At 53.4% G+C, this 17,467-nt stretch overlaps 6 protein-coding genes across 6 annotated transcripts; 2 read left to right on the top strand and 4 right to left on the bottom strand.

Moving 5' to 3' along the window:
* Positions 1–121: 121 nt before the first annotated feature.
* Positions 122–1,393, bottom strand: Z520_08843 (uncharacterized protein; the record flags this gene model as incomplete). The annotated part of the gene is made up of 2 exons (XM_016779339.1): positions 122–1,231; positions 1,382–1,393. 2 exons carry the CDS (start codon positions 1,391–1,393, stop codon positions 122–124), a joined length of 1,122 nt encoding a protein of 373 aa, XP_016629449.1.
* A 3,301-nt stretch (positions 1,394–4,694) lies between these two features.
* Z520_08842 (uncharacterized protein) lies at positions 4,695–6,425 on the top strand (the record flags this gene model as incomplete). The annotated part of the gene is made up of 1 exon (XM_016779338.1): positions 4,695–6,425. One exon carries the CDS (start codon positions 4,695–4,697, stop codon positions 6,423–6,425), a length of 1,731 nt encoding a protein of 576 aa, XP_016629448.1.
* Positions 6,426–7,026: 601 nt separating this feature from the next.
* Positions 7,027–7,861, bottom strand: Z520_08841 (uncharacterized protein; the record flags this gene model as incomplete). The annotated part of the gene is made up of 3 exons (XM_016779337.1): positions 7,027–7,164; positions 7,303–7,731; positions 7,847–7,861. 3 exons carry the CDS (start codon positions 7,859–7,861, stop codon positions 7,027–7,029), a joined length of 582 nt encoding a protein of 193 aa, XP_016629447.1.
* A 661-nt stretch (positions 7,862–8,522) lies between these two features.
* Z520_08840 (uncharacterized protein) lies at positions 8,523–9,893 on the bottom strand (the record flags this gene model as incomplete). Its single annotated transcript, XM_016779336.1, has 3 exons — positions 8,523–8,572; positions 8,648–8,958; positions 9,019–9,893. 3 exons carry the CDS (start codon positions 9,891–9,893, stop codon positions 8,523–8,525), a joined length of 1,236 nt encoding a protein of 411 aa, XP_016629446.1.
* Positions 9,894–10,691: 798 nt separating this feature from the next.
* Positions 10,692–12,658, bottom strand: Z520_08839 (uncharacterized protein; the record flags this gene model as incomplete). The annotated part of the gene is made up of 9 exons (XM_016779335.1): positions 10,692–10,922; positions 10,992–11,056; positions 11,108–11,143; positions 11,196–11,428; positions 11,480–11,856; positions 11,935–12,032; positions 12,068–12,163; positions 12,212–12,373; positions 12,427–12,658. 9 exons carry the CDS (start codon positions 12,656–12,658, stop codon positions 10,692–10,694), a joined length of 1,530 nt encoding a protein of 509 aa, XP_016629445.1.
* A 3,899-nt stretch (positions 12,659–16,557) lies between these two features.
* On the top strand, positions 16,558–17,395 carry Z520_08838 (uncharacterized protein; the record flags this gene model as incomplete). The annotated part of the gene is made up of 2 exons (XM_016779334.1): positions 16,558–16,579; positions 16,641–17,395. The coding sequence occupies 2 exons, from the start codon at positions 16,558–16,560 to the stop codon at positions 17,393–17,395; spliced, it is 777 nt and encodes a 258-aa protein (XP_016629444.1).
* Positions 17,396–17,467: the final 72 nt, after the last annotated feature.

Here is a 17,467-nt window from a genome sequence, read left to right as displayed (position 1 = left end):
ACCGGAACGAAGCCTAACGTCGAAGACTACCGCATTAGTCAGATGCCATCTTAAACCTCCACGCGAACCGAAGCAAAACGCAGAGGAGATCCCTTACATGGGAACCTTAAGGTTTCAGTACTCACATCCTGTCACTTCCTCCCTGGTCGTTGCCGCTAGCACCGCGTTCGATGACTTTGCGTCGAGAGCTGGAGATGGCCGCGGGCTTACCAGCTTGCGAGACATTCTGAGGAGTGGGGGCCCCAGTGGCTGCGGCTGTCGCAGGGTGAGCACCGCGTCGTGGCTTCTCCTCGTCATCTTGAGTGGTCTGGTTGCCAGCTGCCTGGGCAATGGCCTGGGCATTCTTTTGGTATTTGTAGACGGTCCAGTCGAAGACGTAGTCGTATTGGAATGATTCTCGAACGAAGAGATCACGGAAGATCTTCCTCAAGTACGAGTAGTCTGGCTTGTCATCGAAGCGGAGAGAGCGGGTGTAGTTGAGGTAGATGGCGAACTCGTTAGGAAACCCACGGCACAGAACCTCGGTCGGGGTGGTCATCTTCTTCTCCATAATACGATCGTACTTCTGCTTCTTGGTGGCCGCCTTGAGACCTTGCCATGGGAGAGAGCCACGGCAGAAGTAGAGCATGACATAGCCCAGAGACTCCATGTCGTCACGGCGAGATTGTTCCACCCCCAAATGAGTGTTGATCGAGGCATAACGAGCCGTGCCGGTCAAGTTCTTGTTCTCACGGTATGGGATATGGAAATGGGTCTTGGGGTCGCGGTACTTCTTGGCCAGACCAAAGTCAATCACGTTGACCTGGTTGCCTCGCTTGCCAATACCCATGAGGAAGTTGTCCGGCTTGATGTCACGGTGGATGAAGGACTTAGCGTGAATGTATTCGATGCGAGAGATGAGCTGGTCGGCCAGCAAGAGGACGGTCTTGAGGGAGAATTTGCGGTTGCAGAAATTGAAGAGATCTTCCAAGCTGGGACCCAACAGATCGAGAACCATAGCATTGTAATCACATTCGGTTCCAAACCAGCGGACGAACGGAATTCCAACACCGCCGGCGAGAGACTTGTAGACGCGGGCTTCATACTCGAGCTGAGGGTGCTTGGCCTTGACGGACTCGAGCTTGATGGCAATTTCTTCGCCTGAGATGATGTTGGTTCCCAGGTAGATATCTCCGAAACTGCCACTGCCGATCTTTCGACCGATACGGTATTTGTTACCAACACGCAAATCCTAGCAAAACGACAGTCAGCAAAAGTCAGAGGGTCGAGATTGCAGCGAACAGGCAAGCACGAGATCAAGGATGTGGAATTCGACGTCCACCTCTTGTGCACCCGTGTCATTTTATTCTGAAACCGAATGAAACCAACTCTTTGCACATACCATGGTCGTCATGTTGATAGAATTATGGGCAGCAGCGCTGCAATATGATGTTCGATATGAATGAGGGTGATGGGAAACAGAGGGTTATGTTCGGTATCGAGGCTTTCGCTGGCAAAAGTGGTGGTTCCTGAGGGAGATCGAAGCGGTCTCAGCCTGTTTCCACCTTTGATTAGCAAGCCCACTCGCCAGTCTTCACTGCCTTGACAACCTGACTGAGGCAGCCTGACGGGTAAGGAGACGAGGTAGGAGAGAGGTGAAGCTGAAGTTAGAGGTTGAGATTCGAGGTTGGGGCGGAGGATGAGGATGAGGATGAAGGTTGAAGGTGAAGACGAGGATGAATCGGTGTGGGCGAATAAAGGATGGTGAGGTTGCAGGGAAAGCCAAGCGGGCAGGGCGGGAAAGAGGACCGGGAGGAAGAGATGACTAACCTAGTGCAGAACTTGGTTACCTGTGTAAAGGATGAGAGATGCTTGATGACAAGTGAGTCGACGCTCACAAGTCGATCAAGCTTGGGAAATCCTCTTGGTTGTGAGATAGAGACAGGAAGCAGTTTCGTGAAGGGTTGGTGGGATGGGGGAAACGAAGGGAGGGCAAACGAGGGAGGGAACGAGATGAGGGAAAGAAAAGGGAAAGGTGCGCCAGGTGAAGTGCTAGAGACTGAGACTTCAAGTGGCCAATTGAAGGGGGAGCCACGGGTCAGTCTTTGGGCCAGAAGGGGCAGCCAGAGGGGCGAATGGGCAAATGGGGGCGCCGATGGGGGGTGTGAAGACCTCCCGCAGAGCAATGGTAGAGCAATCGCAGAGCACTGCAAGGGGGGCGGTGCGGGTGCCACTTCTGTCACTGCGCTGTCACGCCCTTTTCACTTGTAGCGGAGGGTCTTGCCTGCGCCCTTCGCCTGCAGACTCAACTACTATCCTACTGTAGGTATGTATTTGAGATACCTACCTAGGCCGATAGCCTATTCACATACCAACCTTGTCTCCAGGCAACTGGCTCTGTAGCTGCTTCACTATGGCCGTCTGCCAATCTACGCACATGAATACCTAGTGAATAGCAAGGCGATCAAGACGTGCTTGGATGTAGCTGTGAATGCCCCAACCCCCAACAATGCCAAACAGACATGAGATTTCTGGTCAAACTCCGTTGGTTGCCTTTTGTTGCTGCCCATGCGAACCCGCCCACGGCCTCCGGGTCCCCGAGAGTACAGCTCAGACGGAGTACCTCGTACCTTCAGGCATGTACCTAAACCCGCGGAACCGGTGGCGGTGGTCGCCTAGTGGCCACTCTTCTTGGCCTCCTTGCTAGGGTCCCTAGTGCCTGGCTTCAACCATGGAAACTTCCCCAGGCGTCATTCTGGCCCCCCAAGCACAATTGATCAGATAAAGAGGTCATCTGGAACGTGTCGAATCGTACCACCTTCCCATCTCCTCTTCGACCTGTTTCGTCATTTGCGACCCGTTTGCCTCATCAGTTGGGCATGATTTTGTTCCATCTTTTGTTCCTACCGCGGTTGTTCATTGGACCGACTCGAGTGATTTATCTCCGATGCTGAACGAATTACCAGCAGCTGCTTAAAACAGGCCCTGCTTGCTTTGGAGCTTTTGTTCCGCGCCATGCAGTACCCCATGTCCAATCTGTCACCTGGGCTCACCAGGCCGAAGACGACCATCAGCCTCATCAGAACAAATGAATCCCGTATTCAGATAGCTCTCAGGCGGCAGGTCAGTCGCCATCCTCCCACTCATGTGTCGTCACGATGGCACGGCAAACGGGATATCTGTTTGCTTTATTGAGCAATTCGCATTCCAGCCAATGGTTGAATTGCGTTTAAGGCTGTTTCAAGCTGTTTGGATCGTCGCAGTCGAGCCGGGATCTCCTCGGTCCAGAAGCTGATAGTCTGATGATCTCCCCTGACAGCTCACCGCTGATCTTCATTTGTGGATGGACGTTCAACTCCAGACTCCGTTGGGTCCGAGGAGACGGCAGAGAGATTGCAAGTTCCAAGAGATGCCAGCTGTCGCAGTGGGAAGCACCACAAAGCTCCGAAAGGCTGCAAGAGCCTGCTCGGCTGCTACCCTGGTCAGGCTGGCTGTCCTCGAACATGGCTTCAGGCGAGGCCAACCACGACCGCCACGGCGGCTCATCTCTGCCCGCTTGTGGCTTTATTAGCCACCGTTGACTCGATGCTCGTACTGATCAAGCCACCCGCTCGTGCCGCCTACCAAGACCGATGGATCCGAAGCCATGACGTCTTTTATCGAGCCCGAAGGTCAACTATTAAAAAGTTAAGTTGGGACAAAACGTGCATGCGAACCTTGTTGTGTGCTGCCATGCAGAAGCAATAGACCAGGTTGCTAGGTGCATCGAACGATCAGAGCTCTGTGGACTGACCGCAAATAGAGCTCATTGCAGTGCATCTACAAGGACCTACCTCCAACCCGCCCTTTCCCTTCTTCTGCAACTACAATGCATGGACGACTCCCCGACCTGAGTTGACATGACGCCCGCGTTCCTAAGCTCTCTCTCGTATCCTTTGCAGACAACCGTGTTTGAGTTCTACGCATTTTCTTCTCTTAGTCGTTCGGGTAGGGGGGAAGCATGTTGAGCCTGGGCAATTCCTTGGTGCGATCCAAGGCCGACGTAACAATCCGATGAGAGATTGGTCCTGGTCAAGGTCTACAAGACTGATACTCCGTAGCACTTCGAGTGAGTCGGTTGCTGGATCAGGTTTCCTTCAATCACGGGGTGCGCAGTTTTCACACGCCATTTCTGGGCGTGGCAAGCCATTTAAGGGAAGCCAAGGAGATTCCACTGTGATCAAACTTCAGGAAAACGAAAACCGCGTCTGGGGGCTCGAGAGAAGACATCTGCAGAAACGAGGAAAGTACAAACAGTGATTGAGGTTGTTAATTGACCGAATATCTCAACAACCCGACCATTCAGGAATGATTGCGCGATTCTCTTCCCCGGAGCCTCGGCGCTGATGCCGGCGGAAAGCGTCCGCTGTCGGCGGGGGTAAAACAACTCCCGATGGAGATCGACGCCCCGCCGCAAAAGTCGTCCTCGGCTCCATCATTGGCACGGAGCCGGTCGATTAGATGTTTTCTATCTCCACCTCCATTGACCTTCATCTGTTGTCGAGTGTTTTCGAATCCTTGCAGGGCGTCCACAGGAAGGATAGGATATCTGCGCAGGCAACACATTCCGCGACCATCGACGATAAATAGACTGTGTCCAGCATACGGAGGAGATTGTTTGAGACTGTGAGAAGATACACCGTCCTGAAGAGGATAGAGAGGTCGAGGTCACCACCATGGGCGCAACGCAATCCACTAACCACCCCTATATCCTAGAGACACCACGGGGCTCACTCAAGGGTCTGGAACAGCGCGACCTAGCGGGAAAGCCCATTCTTTATCGTTTTACCAAAGTCCCATACGCACTGCCACCCACGGGGTCCCGTCGTTGGCGGCGCCCCCAAGCTTTACCGCAGGACTTTACATTCAACAACCCGCAAGGTGCCCCCGGGGACTATACCCGGTTCGGACCCATCTGCCCACAACCACACTATGGCCACGGCTCGATCGTCGTTCCGAATCCCAACGCAGCGCCGCCCGTCGAGAACGAGCAGGACGAAGACTGCCTCTACCTCAACATCTGGGTGCCAGCTTCTTCGCCTCCGCCGAACAGCAAGAAAGGGTGGCCTGTCCAGTTCCACATCCATGGCGGCTGGCTCCAGGTGGGTGACGCGCTGCAGCAGAACCAAGAGGACCCCTTCGACCTGATCGCACATACGACGCCCCGCATCATTGTCTCGCCCACCTACCGCCTCAACCTGTTCGGCTTCCTGGCTGGGTCCGAACTCGCCAGTCTCAAAGAAGACGCTTCTGCCTCAAACTACGGCCTGTGGGACCAACGGTGCGCGCTGGAGTGGGTGGCCAAGAACATCCACATGTTCGGCGGCGACGCGTCCAACATCACCGTTGGGGGTCTGTCGGCGGGCGCCAACAGCACCTTCTTCCAGCTCAATTACGACACCCTTTTGCCTCGGGAACAGAGACTGATCAGGAGAGTCTACCTGTGGTCCAACGCGGTGGCGATCCAGCCGAACCCGACGTCCTCTCCGGTTCTGACGCAGCAATTCAACGACCTCTGCGCCATCTTTGACATTCCTTCTTCAGCCAATCCGCGCGAGAAACTCGACCGACTCCGCCAGATCCCGGCCAAGGACCTGATCGCGTCTTTGGGGAAGATGAAAATGCACACCTTCCGCGGGTCGACCGATGACTGTTTCATCCCAGCCACCTTCCTCTCGGCGCTGCACTCGGGGTCGTTCACGACGCGCCTCGCCGAGAACGACATCTCGGTTTTCCTGGGTGAAGTCTGCGACGAGAAGGAACTGTATAAGCTCGTCAACCCGCCCACGTCATTGCAGGGACTCCTGACGCAGTTGGCCAACTACTATCCCGCACACGTGGTCAAGGCCCTGTTGCCGCAGTACTCGCTGCCGGCGAGCACCTCGACCGACGCGGCCGCGTGGGCTGAGGTGTTTAGCCAGATCGTGGCGGACGCGCAGGTTCACGCCTCGCTGCGTGGTCTCACACACGTTCTGCTCAACCCACCGCCGCAATCGTCCCCACGCGCCAAGGTCAAGCCCCTTCCGGCCGCCAACGTACACCGGTACCGCATCTCATGGCGGGCCAAGAACCTCGACCGATGGGTTACCCCCTCGGTGGGCGTCTGCCACGGCCTCGACACCCCGATCTGGTGGGCCAGCGGCTGGCGCGCCGACTACACCGACCAGGACAAGCAGGCCATCAAGCGCTTCTTGGCCCCCTTCGGCCGCTTCTTGGCTGGAGAGCCTGTTCAAGGCGGCGGCGGCGGCGAGAGATACATCAAGTGGTGGCTGGACCCGCAGGGCAATGTGATCGAGGACAAAGAGGACGAGCTGTGGGACCGTGGCATGCGCATCTGGGACAAGACGTGGGCCTCGCAGAAGGAATTGGTGGTCAAGGAGAAGGAAGGTGGTGAGAGTCGGTTGTGATGGATATATACTAGTATCTCCTATGGGGGAATGTGAATTGACAATCAAAATCCCGGCTATTGAGGTTGAAATATCCAGTGGAACTAGGTTTGCAAAGCACGATAGTACGCCAGTACCGTCTTATCGTGAGATTGCGAAATAAAAGCCCCAAACTCGACTTATCTATTACAATTTACAATACATATATATATCTCTCTCTCCTTGAGGAAGTCCAAGTCATCTAGTCTGATCAGCCACAGGAGATCACGCCGCCGGCAGATTCACGTTTGGGACCGAATATAAAGAGAGCGAAAGCGAGAGCGAGAGAAGAATAGGTATGTAGTAGAGCCTGTTACGATTGCCACCATCACGGTATCTTCGAAATTAGATCCGGCGTTCTCTCTCAAGACGGCCTTCTGTCTCCTGCGCTATCATATCGAGTTAAGACGAGAGAGGGTGGAACTGCATCTGTCCACACCTACATCATCCTCTCTCTCCGGTCCATCCGCGTGATCAGAACCCCCCAGGTTTTCTCACCCAGCCAGCCAGCCAGCCCGAGGTGGGTGAGAGCCGGACCATGCATCTCTCCCCCTCGCTCGCTCGCGCCCTACAGGCGCCCTTTTCACTCGATCAACTTCCTCAAGTCCGGCCTCTCGTTCAATTCCTTGAGGAGACCCTGGAAGGGTTCGTCGTCGTAGACTTCGGCCTGCTCCTTGAAGAAGGCCATGTTGTCCTTGAGCCATGTCGCTTCGTTATCGGCCTATTTTTTTGAGAAGGAAAAAAAGAAAGCGTCGGTTAGCAGTGAGTACTATGATGATCCCCCAGGAGGAGAAGAAGGAGAAGAAGAAGAAGGAGAAGAAGAAGAAGGAGAAGAAGAAGAAGAAGAAGAAAAACTCACACTTGGAAGAAGAACGCCGTTCTCGAGCCCGCCAATCACGGGTCTAAAGCCCAGGAGGTGCAACTTCCTGGCCCGTCTCTCCTCATTGCTGATCTCGCCGTGATGGCCATTGACACCGTTGCGGCCACCTTGTTCCTTGGGCCCGTTGACGACCTCGTACCAAGCCTCCTGGAGCCGCAGGGCAAACGCGTCCCACCTCTCCTTGGTGCGCTTGGGCCCCGTGCGCACCGAGCCCATGATGCGGTTCGGCGACGTGACGCCGTTGTTGTACGGCTTGCCGGCCAAGAAAAACTCGGTGGCCGGCTCGCCGGGGGAAAAATGCACGTTCACAAACAGGGACGGGGTCAGGAACTCGGTGCTGTGCAGCTCGGTGATCTTGGCCGCCAGCAGCGACTTTTGGTGCTGGCTGAGCGGGTACGAGTGTCGGATCTATCAATCAAAAAGGAGTGAGTGTGGGCGAAGACAGAATGAGGAAAGATGGTTGACGCCTTCGGGAAATGTCCTGAGGGTAGCCCTTGTCTCGATGAACGGCAAAGCGACGTACCTCGTAGACGGGCATTTTGGCGTCAAGTGCTAAGTTGATATATCCCTACTGTGGTGGAAGGAATTGTCTTTCGATGTAAAAATGGTCGACTGGATCAGAATGGCGGTAGCGAGTATCGTTACAGACCATGACTGCGGCGGTCGAGTGCTCCATTATATAGACAAATGTGCAGGATGGATTTGCAGTTCAGAGTCAATGGATTTTGCGCTGAATCCAATTAGAACCACGAGAACCATCTCAAGTCAGATCATTCCAACTGATGAGTATTCAATAAATGCATCTCCTCATAACTTGCCATTCCATCCTCGGTCCAGCTTACGGCAGACAGGACGATGTTGGGGACGGCATCGTCGACAATTGTGTTCCTTGACCACTGGTATAGGCAAGTAGGCCATCGAACCGCCTACCTAGGTACATTTCATACATAAGCGTGACAAAATGTGGGGGCCCCATACACGGCCAGTACTCTCTTGATTAGTGTCAAAGCTAGCCTTTGAGAACCCCCCTTTCAAGTGCCCGCATTCCTGTGACTAGCTGTGGGGTCGATCCTGACGAAGACGCAGAGGTGTCTGGTAGACGGATGGGTGGACAAAGGTGGGAACTGGCGGAGGACGACGGAGTTGGTGGAATTGGGCGGACTTTTGACGGAGGGGAAGCGGAATGGCCATTAGTCGTTCTAGGTGCAAAGCATGATTTCCCTGGCCTCTACCATTCGTAGATAGGTTCCTGTGAAATACATTTGTTTCAGTGGAACATGTCCCAGTCGATGTTGGGATCAGCTTATAATGAAGTACTGCGTACCTGCAATCTTCCACCTGCTGTCAAGCGTCCTCAGTCCACTCTTGAGAATCTCCAAGTTCTTCTCGTGATCGCTGTTGGGGCTCTCCCTCATCATACGAACATAGAAGGCTGCCGCTCGATACTTCCAATGCAGCACGAACGGAGTCACCATCTCGACAGGGAGTGCATTACCCTGCAGAAAGTGGCCCGAGGAGGTCGCGCAGGTCTTGGAAACTCGTTCGAGCAGGTCGCGCGCATGGTCGCGACGTCGGAGCTTCGCAGTAGTCGAGGGCTCGATGCTGAGGACGTCGTCGTAGAGGACGAACAGGGAGCTTTTCCTCTGATGAGCCCCTGGCTGAGAGTTGCCCTTCCTTCAAAAGCTAACAACTTACCTGTAACAGATCTGAGCATGAGCACCCGCAGGACCCTTCAGTACGCCGCTGACCATCCGGATGGACATTTGGATTGCCTTCTCCAGCTGACGCTCCTGGCTCTCACGGAACTCAGCATCCATGGAGTGATCGCTCACATGCTGGAAGACCCGGCAGAGGAGATGGGTAGCCTGGGCGAGTTTCGCAAATCTGCCCATCCGCTCCGTCGCGGGACAAGAGATAGTCATCTTATCGTGTGGAGTGACCATGCCTGCATCCCATGCCGCATCATCGGCCGGGAGAAGATCGGTCGGGCTGGGATCATCGGTCTCGAATTTGCCTCTCCCCGGACAGCTTATATTTGTGAAGCGGTTGAGAATGAGAATGGACCACCAAATCCGTCTCTTCTCCTCCGACTGAAAGCAGTCATCACATTCTCCAGGAGTTTCTGTCAAAGTCAGGTGGATATCAAGCGCTACCCCGTACCTCGCGCAGGAAGCGACAGACAGAAACGCAGATGGATAAATGCCGTGGGCGAATTCGTAGAGGGCGATCAGTACAGCTGCCTGCAACCCGCGGATGCTGAAGGCTCCTGCCACCTCGAGCTCGGTTGAGTAGCGTTTTGCAGCAAGATACAACGGGGTCCGGGGGTCCTGCGTTCCCTCCGACGGCCTCCAGATGATCAACTTCATACAAAGCAACAGGAGGGCGGCATCTGCTTGCCTGGGCCTCAGGGGGTTCATGAGGCGCTTGTAGAAGGAATGCTTGGAAATGATGGACCACCAACAATGGACAGTCCCAAAATATTCTGTAGCGACCTTCTGTACGGCGGCGAGATCTCCCAGCAGGCTTGAGACGCTCTCGGGAATGGCGTAGGAGACGTCTGCGACGTCCATGTGTCCGGATTTGAAGATGGCGTGATCCAGAAAATACACAGTCACTGCTTCTGATGACCGAGCTTCCGCTTTTGCTTCCGCTTTTGCATTTGCGCACAAATGCGCAGGCTCATCCGCTATAGGGGTGGACGCCCTGCGTTGAGGATAGATACATCTCCTCCTATGTCTAGAGACGGTTGATCAATGTACGGCGTCTTCTCCCTTATTCTGGCTGGCCGACCCAAGTAGAGGTACGGACTCACCTTCGGCAGAAAGAGCAATCGGGCAAAGTCCTGTCGCATCTCCGCTTCCTTTTGCGGCAGAAACTGCACGATAGTAGGGCGCGAGAATAGGGACGCGAAATATTTGCCGGTAGGTTTGGTTCAGGCGAGAGACTGACGCCGTCTTCACTGGCTTCCATGATGAACAGATGATCGAATCTATCGATCATCTGGACAAGGAGAAGGACGAGGATGCAGGTTCCCGAAGACCATTGTATTTTCCCATGTGTGCCATCATCCGTCATCAGTCAAACCTCCGCCTCGGCTGCGAGAAAACGGCAGCTTCTGTTGGCCAGAGAATGCACCGGACTGAATATCATCATCGTTGGCGTACTTGGCCGTCTCTCCAGATTAGTCTTCGTGGATTTCATATAACCGAGCTTTCATCTTTGGTCTCTCTCGCGTCACACTTTCTATGGATCTCATGTTGGGGTTGAAGATGAGTCTATGGTCGTGTCTGTTTACTCCGTCTCTGATAATGTTGCTTAGAATATATAGGCGCCTCAACCAGGCATAATCGGCACGCTCATCTCGAGAATCACAGCAGGTATCTGAAGTTCCTATTCTCCTTGTCTGTCAAATCGAGAAACTCATAATCCGGTGGCAAATCCTGAGGTTCTTCGCGGTCCCTCTTCTTGTTCTCCCACGCATACAGCAGGTCCAGCGTAATCGCCAGCACAATGGCGATCGAGAGGATCACCACAATGGTAAGCTTAGCTGGGATATATTGAGGTGCATCTTTGGCACGGAAAGTCTCAGGTCCGATAATCTAGTGAATGCAGTGTCAGTCACGGTTGTCGCGCCCGCGCAGCTGAGCGAATGCTCGGAGAGAACTTACGTTGCCCACGCAGAAGCTCATCAGTACAATCGCGTTCATCGTGATCTTCTTTGTATGTCCGGCATCTACAAGAGGTCATCAGCATATCTCAAAAGTAGCGCATGAAAGAGACTTACAGTTCGATGTGATCCAGCTATACAACAGCGGAAGGGCTTAAGATTGTCAGCAGCTGTCACGAAACGTCGTGGTCAAATCCACACTTACTCGCACCAACGCTGTTGGTCATGAAGTTGCCGGCTAGCAAGCCACCCTTGTCTGTTGGAGGCAGCCACGCCATCAATGCTCCTCCGATCAAGGTTGGAATGGTGAGGACAATGATTGCTATGCCCCTGCCGTTGTATCTGCCCGCCCACCATGTTCCGAAACCAACCGACACAAAAGCAACCGCACATCCAGGAAGGTTCAGGAGTAATGTTGTGTATTCATCATAACCGAAGCTTTTGGAGAGGTTAGCAGGTATAGGCAGATGAGAATTGGGTTTCACACACTTCTCGATAATGATGCTTGAGAAAGAGCTAACGGCACCGTTGGGCACGTTAGTGGTGATGACAACCAAGCTCAGCAACCAAGTTCTGTAGTCAAGGAGCACTTCCTTGACTTGTTTGGTTTTCAATCTCTTGTTCTCGATCCCAGTTTGGTTCTCACGAACTCGCTCAATAATGTAGATCTTCTCTTCCGCAGACAACCGGCTTTTCATAGGGTTGTCTGGAAGGAAGAGCACCACCAAGATTCCGATAGCAATCGTGATGATCCCGAAGACCAGGAACAATATTTGCCACGACTTGAAATGAACATGCGGGTGGGAGTCGGTGTAGTGGAGGAAGCCATATGAGGCCAAAGAAGACACGACCGGTGCCACCGATGTCTAGAACAGACCTGTCAGCCTGCACCTATAGCGGCCGGGTAACAGCGACGGGTTTATGAATGAGATGAGGGTACGAACACCTTGATACCAGATTCCCATCCGTGAGACTTGTTCGTGCCGTTTGTACCACATGGCCGTGAGGATGACAAGGCTGCAACTGTCAGACGCCATTTTGGCTCGGGTTGTGAAGATACTTGCCTGGGAGCAACACACGACTCAAACACGCCGAGCAAGACTCGAAGAGCGACAATGGATGCGAAATTGTGGCACACGCAGTTCAGGGAGACCACAATGCCCCATAAAATCACTACAATATTAGTCCAGTACGCCCGACGGTCACGCATCTCGCACTTACCGTTACAGCCCAGATATTTCGCGGTCGGAAACTTCTGGATGAAGAACGACTGGAACGGCTCGCAGAACAGAAAGGAGACATAGAAAGCGATGGCTAAATTCGAGAAGCCATTCGACGGCATATGGGTGTCTTCAATGACACCCATGATTGCGGCATAGGAAACTGATGTCAATTGTCAGCAGCGTTTGAAATGGCTTCACGGCAGGCGAACTCACGCAACGTCTTGTCCGTGTATTGCAAATAGTAACAAGCAAACATCAACGGCATGATCATCCAATCGACTTTCCGCATGAGCTTCTTCTCATCAATATCGACCGCTTGCCCAGGCTGGGCATTGGCTCGCAAAAAGCCAAGGGCTGCGTCCACATCCCTGTAGTCAACAAGTTTCTCGTTGATGCTCTCGACAGCGGTCAACGTTGTCTGGTGTGTTTCGATGTCGTCCTTCATGGTTGTGGACTGAGCAGAAACTCGATGATTTTCGTCGACAAGGCAAAGGTTCCAGAGCATATCTCGCTGTCAAGATATATCTGGCTCAGAGTACCTGGGTATGTGGCGGAAGCAGTCCTGTCCGGCCATATGCCGACATACTTGGAGCTGCCTATCATGGGGCTTATCTCGGTTTCCCAACTATACCACCAATGACTTGGGTATACCCGTGCGAGAAGTCGACATGGGAGTTTTTGACCTGCCATTGTAAGAAAGGTCAATCGGTATAGTACAACGGCTAAGAGAGCCGACGGAGGTGGTCATCGCCGCAGCTCTTTCGTTGCTCTCCTCAGGGATCTGCAAGTGCGGAGATCAAGATAACAGGCCATCAAGATATCAAGTGCTTCCTGGCCAGCACGGCAGATCGAAAACTTCCATCACCTGCCGTTTATTGTAAAGAGTGTCGGCGGAGATGCGCGACATTGAAATATGCTTCCAGGAACATGCATGGACGGTAGACAGCGCGTATAAAAAGTGGTCAACCTGGTACCGCAGCGTTAAGGGCCGTTGCTGGTTAGAGGACGCCGCTCGCACTCCGCAGCTTTAGTGATATCCATGGAGGCTGCCCTGTCGAAGGTTGTAGTTGCCCGTTCTGCCACAGCGCTGATCTGCAGGCCGCAAGGTTCTCTGAGACTAACGACTGGATGCGACGATTCTTTATCCGCGTGCAGATGCACGGGCATTAGGCTTCGGCGTGAAATGGTGATATACACGCGGACAAGGGCACAGCTGAGTGTAGTTTGAGGCTTGCCACTGGAACAGAGGAGTTAGTAGCAAGGACTCTTTCCAATACTAAGGCACAGAGCACCATGCATGAGGTATAGCAGGGAGTGTCAAGTGTCACGAGTGTGGAAGTGAAGAGGGCGCAAATATGGTTTTGTACTATGGCAGCTCCACCCGCCGGAGGCTGCGCATTGCTCGTACTCCAAGTCGTGTTCTTACCGGCTCACGAAGGCCTGGTCAAAATCAACTCCATTATTTCTCTGGCAAAAATGCTGACAGGTACAGGTGTACTCGGTGCTATCAGCTCCGTGCCAGCTCTCTTCAATGGATACCAGCAGGGTGTCACAAGCAGCGACCCTTCTCGCACTCTTTGCCGCAGGCCACGTCGAACCCAGCCTAAGATCCGTTCGTCGCGCACTCGATAGGGCCGATACCCCATAGACTGACGGCTCATCGTGCAAGTGTTGGACCATTTGAAAGAACCATTCACTACATAAATACTGAAGGAGAAAGGACAACCTCTAGGGAAGGGACCTCGAAGTTACGCCTCTGGAGCTGATGAGGGAGACGGGGACCCAGCATTGTAGCTGATCGAGCCGAGAGCTGAGATATTTGTTGTCGCCAGATGCTGGACACAGAGAAGAGCATTGGGAAAGGTGCACAACTGTAGGGCAAATCCTCAGGTCCTCGATGCTATCACCCGCTTTCGCAATCGCGTCTATCATTTGCTGGACAGGTTAGAAAGAGGCATTAAACATGCGGCAGCGTCAACATCACCGCGTCATCGACATTTGAGAGCTTCTGTCCACGCCTGCCCAATGCCATCAAGAGCACCCATTGACTTTGCTCTCAAGGTCGACTGAAGGAGGCCGAAAGCAGATTATGACGCACGGAAAGGAAAGAGACGTGGTTTCTATCGATCCCAGGTCACAATCAGTCTGCGGCCCCCTGGATTTGCCAAATGCTACCCTTCGAGCTGACAGCCAGATAGTCTTCCAGAAGTCGAGTATGTGTCAGCATACGGTGGACCATGTTCAACCTGTTGCCAGTGCCCTGAATGTTAGCATTTGAGGAGCGTCGAGCGTCTGGTTCCTTCATTGGACGGTCATGTCGTGTTTCGATGGCCGGACTTGCTCCGAACGCCATGTACAAAGCTGCCAAACCTTTGCTCCATCGATGACAATGCTTTGCTCAGCTTGTTTATTCGAGGCAGATTGTGATATATTCGACCATCACACAGTATCTGTCTTCAACCCCCCAAGGCAGACTGGTTCTCCAAGTACATCTCGTCCAACAAGCTCTTCTGTTTCCACGAAGGCTTCACCGGCTTGTCCTCGCTCCAATTTATAATCCGATTTGGATATTGTCGTCTCTGAGAACAGTATCCCCAACCAGTTCCACTGATCGCGGGTTAAAGGAGTTTCATGGCATCTTTCTTAGGAGAGCCGTGGGCATGCTGAGGGATCGCAGAACCCTACGTCACATTTAGGCTTCGTTGCATCGGGTTTCGCTTGCTGTGTCGCTCGAAGCTCGAAGATCAAGCTGGTGAAAAGGAGTTGGATAACTATCCTGCCGAGCAGAAAGCCAGCGTCATCGAAGAACCGAAAGACGTCTTTTGGCTTAGGATCGCATATCGAGGGTTGTTCGGGAGTGGCATTTTATGCAGGTAACCGAGAGCGCAGCCTAGCCCAGCCCAATACTGTTATCTTTGGACTACTGGACGGTACCGCCACACCGGCAAAATCGCGCAGCCATCTTTGGAGATAACGGGTCTTGTCCAAGGATCTCAACGTCCTTGAGGGAAGTCGTGAGCCGTTGAATCCCTTGGACTTTCAACATTCAAGCAAAGCGGGAAGAAAGCTCCTTGTTCCGATGCTCATAAGGCCTCCTTTATGTGCTTGTGGCATACACCTCCAGAGGAAGTGGCATCCTCAGAACAATCATTCCCACAGTGATCCTGTGCAGCTGAGGGTGTCAAGCACTTTCTGTAAATAGGATGGTTGTTACGCAGCTCCTCGTGCTGCCTGTGCAAGCACAACGGCACAGACCCACTGTCATATCAGGAGAGTCCCCGATCGCTGGATCTTCCCCCGTCCCGATGCTTGCGGACCAGGTAAGTACCACTGCTACCCTCGTTATACTTCGGCGAGGTCTCATGATTGCATTCATGCAAGGGACGTCGTGTCTATGATCTTAATTGCAAATACTGGAATATTGACCTGTTATGCATACCACGATGGGAGGCACACAACGCGCTCTAAAGCGGCCTACCTTGTGCGTTGCAATCAAAAGCAATTTAGCAACCGCGCCTTGGGATGCATTGCGCTATTCTCGGGATTTGCCCAGTAGTCTGCACGAATGGTCAACTACCGGCTTCGTGAAATCGTGGGTATATTCGCACGGTCTAATAAATGCACGGAACACGGCACCTACGTATTGAGTACAATGTAGGACATTGCTCTGGGGCGACACTTCTGCGTCTCGACGTGGGACAAAACTGCACAAATCTTTCGCCAACGGCCTGCTCCCCGGCTTCAGAGGCGCTGAGTCAGAGTTTGCACACCTTTATTCGAGATCTGCGCCTCCTCGATCATGAGGTCGACGCATATCTGCTTGAGAAAGTTGTCATCAACAATAAGGAGGATGCGGGTGGTCGTCGTAACCTTTACTTGTTCGGACGGCACTCGAGTGGAGCGACAGCAAAGGCTAGCTCGTATTCTATATTTAACCAGCGTGGCAAGCGACCGGAGCAATTCTCAGGGCGTCTTGGTCGGTCAATGAGCTGTCAGATTGGTCCTGCGACAAAGACGAAACAACGTCGGAAAATCGCCGCTGACCCCTTCCTGCATTTGGTTCGGTCTCCTGGACCTCGTCCATACATCACAGGAGGCTCAAGCCGCTGATGCCACGCAATGCGCGCGATATACCCAAGGATGCCAGGGAGACTTTGTGCTAGCCTCGTCGAACACGAGCCAGCTATAAAGGGCACGCCCGGCACCCTGGCAAAGACCAAGTCGCTACTGATAACCTAAGGGCCTCCGAGAGACGGATATCCTTCCCTCTAGCAATCTAGCAAAGCACAATATCTCAGATATCATTCCCCTCTGATTAAGATGAAGTCCAAGCTTCTCCTAGCCATGCTTTTCGCTGCTTCAGCGGGTAAGTTGTCGTCCTCCGGTTCCAACAATTTCGATTTTGGCTGACGATGGATTGTATAAAGTGGCAGCAACGGTAACGGAAGAGTCGGAGCCAGAATACTCCCTCCAAAAGCGAGGAGGGTTCTACCTGGACGGCTTCAAGATCTTCAAACGCAAGCGAAATGCCCACGCGTGCATGATGTCCATCGTCTTCATCGTCCTCTTCCCACTGGGTGCCATATCCCTTCATCTCCCGCTTCGAGGCGTTCGCGTGGTTCAGTTCATCCACGCGCCAATCCAGATCCTGGGGATGGCCATGATGATTGGCGCAATGGGGTTGGGTATCGACATTGCGGACAACGATTTGGACTACTTTGCCAGCGGCACCTCTACCAAAGCACATGTCGTGATTGGCCTCCTCGCATGCTCGGCGCTGATCCTCTTTCAGCCGGCACTGGGATTATTGCAGCATTGTCATTTCAAGAAGACAGGCAAGAAGAGCGTGTTCGCCTACATCCATCGGTGGCTCGGCCGGATTGCAATCTGTCTAGGCTGGATCAATTCCGGCCTGGGATTTCAGCTGGTGCCCATCTCGCTGGTGGCCACCCACTCCCTGGTTCGAAACTTTGTGATCATGGGGGTCTTGGGAGGGATCTGGTTCTTCCTCATTGGATGGGATGGCTATCGACACCACTGGGCGAAGAAGGACAAGTTGGGTGCATACCGTCTCGGGTGGGAAAGGGGGGTGGTGCTTCGAGGACAGCGGGCAGAGGAAGAAGGCATCAAGGACAACAAGCCAGAGTCGGGCAGTCCTATGGATCAGCTCAATCGCAAATGAGGAAGACCAGAGGCTTATACGACTGGACACCCATGTACTATACGGAGCAACTCGGCACCTGTGTTCGCTCGT

Source organism: Fonsecaea multimorphosa (assembly GCF_000836435.1).
Source record: "Fonsecaea multimorphosa CBS 102226 unplaced genomic scaffold supercont1.21, whole genome shotgun sequence".
Taxonomy (NCBI): Eukaryota; Fungi; Ascomycota; class Eurotiomycetes; order Chaetothyriales; family Herpotrichiellaceae; genus Fonsecaea; species Fonsecaea multimorphosa.
The sequence above is the reverse complement of the archived record's forward strand: the minus strand, read 5'-3'. Positions and strand labels throughout refer to the sequence as shown.